Genomic DNA, 7,140 nt, shown 5'->3' with positions numbered 1-7,140 from the left:
GTCCATTACAACACGGACACACGAAGCAATGAAGTTTCCGACGCATGGGATAGCCGATGAACACCCAGACATCTCCACTCACGTAAATCTGGATTTATATTGTCTTTAGATTTCACATTATGTCTGTATTTCATTTATATCCGATCACCGATGACAGGAAATTTAGTCATCTTCCATTTCCTTACAATCATCAATCAATTCTTTGTTCTCCTCATCTCACACTCCTCAACACGCAAGTTCCATTCTGATTTAAATTATGATATTATTATTGTTATTAATATTAATCTTGTTGTATTTTTTTTAATTTTAAGTTATAATGTTGAAAGCAGTGCCAAGATAATATTATAACAAAGATGAAGGATACCTCATATTACGATGTATTGGGTGTCAATGTTGATGCTCCGCTGCTGAAGTCAAGAAGGCTTATTACCGAAAAGTAAGTTTTTCATTTGAATCCTATCATGTTTACGTTTCTGGGTTTCCCCCCATAAAAGATTCGTCCATGATTTTAGAATCTGGATTTTTCGTGGATGTAAAAGTTGCCCTCCAAGTGTTTGTCGAAAATCCGAACTGGGCAATGAAAATGTTCTGAATTATTATTTGCATGATTCGTTTACGTGGGGTGTTCAGGCTAGGCAAGTTCACCCCGATAAAACCCCGGGGATCCAAAGCTGACGAGAAATTCATGTAAGCAATCGTTATATTGTTTCTAAGACAGTGGTTCACCGTGACATAATATTTTAATTTTTGGTTCGATTTATTGTTTTATTATCAATAATGTAATGGTAATTATCTTCGGCGTTTGATTATATATGCTTGAAGGAACTCTCTGAGGCGTACCAGGTTCTAAGTGATCCTTCAAACGGGAACTATATGACAAACATGGAAAGGCAGGACTCCAACAGTAAGTTTATATCCTTTGATTGTGATTTTCAAAGTTACATTCTTATATTAAAAAATTAGATCGATCCTTATTTGTTCCTTCAACGTTACCTCATCTTCTTTCGGCGACAGAGGCTCCATGATCCTGCAGCCGTGTTCGGGATGGCTTTCGGAAGCGAATACTTCGATGAATATGTTGGACAACTGCAAATGGCTACTTTGGCATCTGTTGAACTTGAAGATACTTCACTAGACAGGGAAGCTCGCTTGCAAAGGCTTAAGGAAATGCTTGCGGTAAACCCTTTCATTGAGTTTCATTGTTTCCTCTACATGTGGTTTTTTACAAGTTACACTTGATCCCTATTCCCCTGCAGACATTGCAAAGAAAGGGAAGAAAGGCTTATCAAACTCTGAAAAAGGATCCAGCCGTACGTTGATGGTTTATGCCACCGAGTTCATTGATTGGGCAAATTCCGAAGCACAGAGACTTTTGAAGCTGGTAAGCTTGTTACTTACTACCATTACATATTAACTATTCCATTAACTTGTGTTTTCTCACACTTCCAGCATTGGTGAGCAAATGCTACAGACTATAGGATATGTTTACACGAGGAAAGGTGCGAGCGAACTCGGCAAAGAAACGTATGATGGTACCCTTTTTTACCGAATGGGTGCGCGATAAAGGTCACCGTATGTATATAGCACAAGTTTGCAGCCTCAGGTACAATGTTCTGCAATTTAATGGTCATAGATCTTGTTTTTGATGGCATTCAAGGCCTGTGTCTGTTATCGGACTTCTAATTTCCGAACGAAAACGAGTCAAGTACGTGCACGTATATCTCCTTTTTGTAGGTGCTGTTAATTTAATCCAGATACAAGAGAGCTGAAGAAAGCGACACAAGGAGAACAAATCAGAAGAAAACTTGATGAAAACCTTTGAAGATAGAAAGGACGCCATGCTTCAATCCCTTTGGAAGATCAATGTAGTTGATTGAAACAACCTTATCTAATGTTTGCTTAGCAGTGAGTAGAAAACAATCTCTTCCTAACTTTATCCAAGTGATTCATACCAAAAATCATTGCAAATTTTGGTATCTTTGCTATAGATCTCTTTTTATCCAGGTACTTGAAGACCCTGATGTACCTAAGGAAGTTCAGGTTTTACGAGCCAAGGATTGAAAACGCTTGGATCAATTTTTGAATACGAAATACTCAAGAGTCTGTAGTTCAGCTTGATACTGAGTTTTGTTTGAGATGGTTGTAATTTGTGTTCTTGGTTCATACTGGACTCTGTTCAACTTCATCTTCAACCTCTAATACCATCAAACCGATATTTCGACCTCCATCTTCCTTCATATATGTGTTTTTCTTTGCAAACCTCTATCTTCGTCAAAAACATCAACATGACAAAGCTATAAACAGGTTCCCCGGCATATTCATCTCGATACTCGATGGGTATCCGCTTCTTTTTGTCGATATATGTGTTTTGTTGGAAGTTGTTGGATTGTTTATTCTTGTACAATGTGCTGAATCTAGTATCTATGATTAACTTTGTTGTATTGTTCAATGCTTATCTTCAACTAGATGAAATGGATGATCAAAGACACGATTGACACCTATATTCCTCTAAAACCCTTGTGCAAATCATTAATTCCAAGTTTAAAAGAGACCTTATCTATATCAAATCACTTGAAATTTGCATGATTACAAGTGCTTCAAAAAGCTTTCCATGAAATAACATCATAAACATGTAATCTTATAATACACTCAGACTCCATTAAAGCAGCAGGCATGCCTATAGGATTATGTAAGTGGAGGATGATGTATGCATGAACTTAATCTAATCCTCCATTGCTATGCTAATTCAAGCATACCCAATGATAAATACATGTACACATGTATGTCAGTCATTTGTTAACTAATTGAGGGGTAATACATATCTTAAAATGTGAAGAGCGAGACGAGAGTAACTAAAAAATGAAAAGAAAATGGATTATAACGTAATATTTGTATTCGATTTCAAATATGGATAATTCATGTAAATTTGTAGATAAAAACTATTTAAACCCGAGTTACCTAAGAAAAACAACATTCTCTTTATTACTGAGACTACTCTTTATATTCTCTTATTTGAACTTAAATATTAGATATGAATTAATAACTCTATAGATTCATAGACGAAAGACAAGAAAGAATATTATGATTTTTCACCAAATATCTCAGTGTTACCTTAATGAACTATATATCCACTAATCATTTAAATTAAAAAGTGCCCCAACAAAGAACAGTGGCCTCCTCCACCTTTTTAACCACCTTTCAAATATTTTATCTTAAAATGATAATTATCATTATTATTCACAATAAAATACAAGTATTTTTTTTCTTTCTAGTTCAATGGCCAGTGGCCACTTAGTCAGTGTGGAATTATTTGCAATATATATATATATATATAAGCTCTCATTTGCTTCATATTCTCTCTTGAATAAGAAAACAGCTTTGAAAAGAGGAGAGATTGCTTAAACATGCAGAACAAGAAGATTGTTCTACTTTTTCTTATGGTTTCAGCTTTTCTTTTATCAACTTCAATGGCGGCCGGTGAGCTTTATCTCCCTCTTTTCTTTTTCTTTAATCTGCTCAAACTCATGCACGATTTGTCGATGAAATGTTTAAGCTCTTAGTGACGAAGAAGGAAACAGCAGCTTACTAATTAGTATAAAAGTAATTAATATACATATTTCGTCGCTTAAAACTGAAGAAAAAATATTAGTTCGTAAAATGAAAAATATTCATTTTATTCTTTTGCTTCAAAGTCCTATTAGGGTTTATGATGTATGTATGTACGTATGTTACACTTTATCTTCCAACATTTATATGCTGAAAATCATCTTTTACAGGTCGACGACCCAAGGTCATAAACATGGCTAAGGAAATAAATGCAGGCTTTGAGGTATACCGTATATATATATATATTTAAATATTAACATTCTGTATGGACAGAACTAGAAATAAGTTAAAAGGGTCATGGTATAAAAAATCTCTACTATACTTAGATTTAATTAATCGATTAATAAATTGAATACCGATAGTTATAAAAAAATTCTACATATCAATTAATTAAATAAAAAACCCAAAGTTTTTAACTAATCCCATACTTTGTTTTTCATTAAATTTAGTCAGGGATGATGGAGCGAGGAGGTGGATGAGGACAGAATAGTTCACTGAAATTTTAAAATTATCATATATTTTAAATTTTTTCTATATATATATATTTTTATTGAAAATCTATTTTCTCCCTCTAATTTTATAAGTTCGTCCAATCGTCCCTTTCTACAATTTTAAAAATTCGTTTCATAACATAAAATACTACGTCCGTACGTAAATTTAATCATTTGCATATCTATTTTTTCTTACTTTATGTTGGTTGATTCATTTTATGATATTTTTAAAAACAATATATAAACAGGATGGTGATGAAGGAAGTGGAGCCCATGAAAGGGTGCTTAGAGCAAACACGAGAGACTATGGAAAGTATGATCCATCACCAGCTCTTGAGAAGCCTCCTTTCAAGTTCATACAGAATTGATGCCTGCTTTTCATCCTTTATGTTTGACAGGCATAATGTCAAAAATAGCCCCTACCTTTTATCAAAAAGATCATTTTGACCCCTATTTTTTTTTGAGCATTTTGGCCGTCTACATTAGACTTTGAGGTAAAAACTCTTCTATAAATGAAAACATTAGTTAACACATGATTAATGCCATAAAATAAGTCTTTTTAACCTAAAATAAAACGTTGAGGGCAAAAATGTCCCAAAAAAGAAAAAGGGACAAAATGATTATTTGTCATATGTTAGGGAATTTTTTGCTTTAAAATGAAATGTTATAGACCAAAATGCTTTGAAAATAGAATAGAAGGCAAATGATCATTTTGATAAATGTTGGAGACTAATTTTAATAATATGCCTTTACTTAATTATATCAACCATCTCATACATATATTTAATAGAAGGACAGTGAGGAACAGATCTACCATGGTTGTGTCATGTTTATAATGTAATAAATACGCGTGAAATCAATAAGGAACATATCTTTTACGGCTTACTACTGGTCCCTGTAAGATGTATGAATTTTCAGTTTGGTTCTTTAAGAATTTTTCATCACTTTGTCTCTTATTTTGATAGATATGATATTCAAGCAGGGTACCACACAATGACACGAAATGTATGCTGTGGTGAAAATGGAATACTCAGATACATTTTTCATATTACTTCAACTTTATTTGGATAAACTAATAAAAAGAGCAGAACTCTGATTCTTTCCTTTTTCCGCATTGTATCACTTTGAGTCATTTCTTATTAATTCTATTCTATCACATTCATGTTAGGGGCAAGTATTCAATGAAGTCGAGTCGAATCGAGTCAAAAAATGTTGAGTTAGTCGAGTTGATGAGTCCCATTTTATAACTCAAACTTTATTTGAATTTTGTTTTTACTCGAGTTCGAGTTTTTGTTTAAATTTGATTGTAATAAGTGTAATGTTATGGTACTATTTAATTATAATTTAAACGGTATTTTATAACTATATAATATACTATATACATTTCTTCATATATTTTTATATGTATATACATATATCATGCAGAGTTAAAGAACTCAACTGAGACTTGAAAATCAATCCACTAGTTATAAATTTGTTTGAGTTATTCGAGTTTTATTTTATATCTGACTTGAATTTAAATTATTTTCAAGTCAAGTTTATAAAACTTTAAATCTAATTGAATTTTTTTAGTCAAAAAATTTATTTTTTCCCAGCACAGGAACAACTAATGATTAACTATAATTTTACTCACCCTAATTTAGGTTGTATTTTACATATGATTTCTTATTTAATTTTAAGTAGGCTTAAAAGAAGAAATCGATCCTATTTATCTGTTACATCACTTTAACCTTCGTTATTCTATTCTATTTTGTTTATTTTGCAAAATGTCTTCTATCATATTTATATTTTTCTAATTTTATGTTTCTTTTTGAAATTAATAATATAATTTTAAAAAAATATTTGATACACATATTGTATAAATTAGAGTTTATATAATATGTATATTTCGATGACATATATCCTATTTAATGTTTTAGACTTAAAATTTAAACTTTATAATAAAATAAAATATAAAATTTTATTATACAATAATTAGTGCAGTCACTAATTATTTATACAAATACAAAGGCTGACGGTGTGTGTGAGAGAGAACAGTTTAGAAATGACAGCTCATCAACCTCTAAGCTCTCAACGAACTTCTAACAACTCATGCACAAGACATGAAAAACATACACGTCTCCTAGAGCTTTATCCCAACATTGTAACACCCCAATTTAAGGGTTAAATTTAAGAAATTATAAAGTGGTGGATTTAATTAGTATTTTGAAAGAAACAGTGAGTTAAGTTGTAAAATTTTAAAGTTGGCATACCGTTTTATGAAGTGAAGGAAATTCAGTGGCTAAACCCATGATTTAACCATTTTTTATATGTTGAATTATAAACTCCCCGTGCGCAAGTTCAACAGAGATTTTTCAGTTTTCCCTCTCCAACAACCCCTTTCAACTCCGATCTACTCGCCGTCCGACCTCCGATCGACGAGCCGAAACCACCATCGTGTTCGTTGTCAACCGAGGAACAAAACCCCTCAAACCTTTCGTCGCGAATCGTCACCGTTCGTCGTTAATTTCAGTCGGAAGTACCGTCGGTAATAACTTGATTTTAGTTGGTTTTTCATCGATTCACGATGATCAGGTCATCCGTTTACGACACCTCCCGCACCATCGTGTTCCTTGTTCCGTTCCGAGTATGCCGGTGTCATCCTTGGTCTCTGTCGACGGCGGCGCGTAAGGAGGTGAAGCGGTCAAAGTTTCCGATTCGGTGAAATCGAGCTCTCCACCGTTCAAAAATTTGAACCGAGCTTTGTAAGTATCTCAAAATCGCTCAAAATAATTTTTAGGAATTTTTTCGGGAATTTAGCACTGTTCACGCGCCCCCACGCGCGACCGGTTTGACCGTCATAACCCGACCTGACTCGTTGACCCGACCCATTGACAGTTGACCGTTGACCACTGTTGACAAAAACTTTGACGGGTTTTGACTGGGGATTAAACGACATTTGACTTTGACCGAATATACCTATCCTGACATTTTTCGATGTTCCAAATCGATTCCGCAGTCCGTTTTTCGAAATTCAAACCGAAGGCCTCGAAATTTCCAGTCA

General features: G+C 33.5%; 1 protein-coding gene and 1 pseudogene across 1 annotated transcript; both read left to right on the top strand.

Annotated features, from left to right (window-relative positions):
• The first annotated feature begins 353 nt into the window (after positions 1 to 353).
• LOC120202251 lies at positions 354 to 2,118 on the top strand (annotated as a pseudogene).
• A 1,243-nt stretch (positions 2,119 to 3,361) lies between these two features.
• On the top strand, positions 3,362 to 4,585 carry LOC120202260 (protein CASPARIAN STRIP INTEGRITY FACTOR 1-like). The gene is made up of 3 exons (XM_039202696.1): positions 3,362 to 3,477; positions 3,777 to 3,829; positions 4,346 to 4,585. The coding sequence occupies exons 1-3, from the start codon at positions 3,405 to 3,407 to the stop codon at positions 4,463 to 4,465; spliced, it is 246 nt and encodes an 81-aa protein (XP_039058627.1). The 5' UTR covers positions 3,362 to 3,404; the 3' UTR covers positions 4,466 to 4,585.
• The last annotated feature ends 2,555 nt before the right edge of the window (positions 4,586 to 7,140 follow it).

Source organism: Hibiscus syriacus, unplaced genomic scaffold (assembly GCF_006381635.1).
Source record: "Hibiscus syriacus cultivar Baekdansim isolate YM2019G1 unplaced genomic scaffold, ASM638163v2 tig00008386_pilon, whole genome shotgun sequence".
In the NCBI taxonomy this organism is placed as follows: domain Eukaryota; kingdom Viridiplantae; phylum Streptophyta; class Magnoliopsida; order Malvales; family Malvaceae; genus Hibiscus; species Hibiscus syriacus.
The sequence above is the reverse complement of the archived record's forward strand: the minus strand, read 5'-3'. Positions and strand labels throughout refer to the sequence as shown.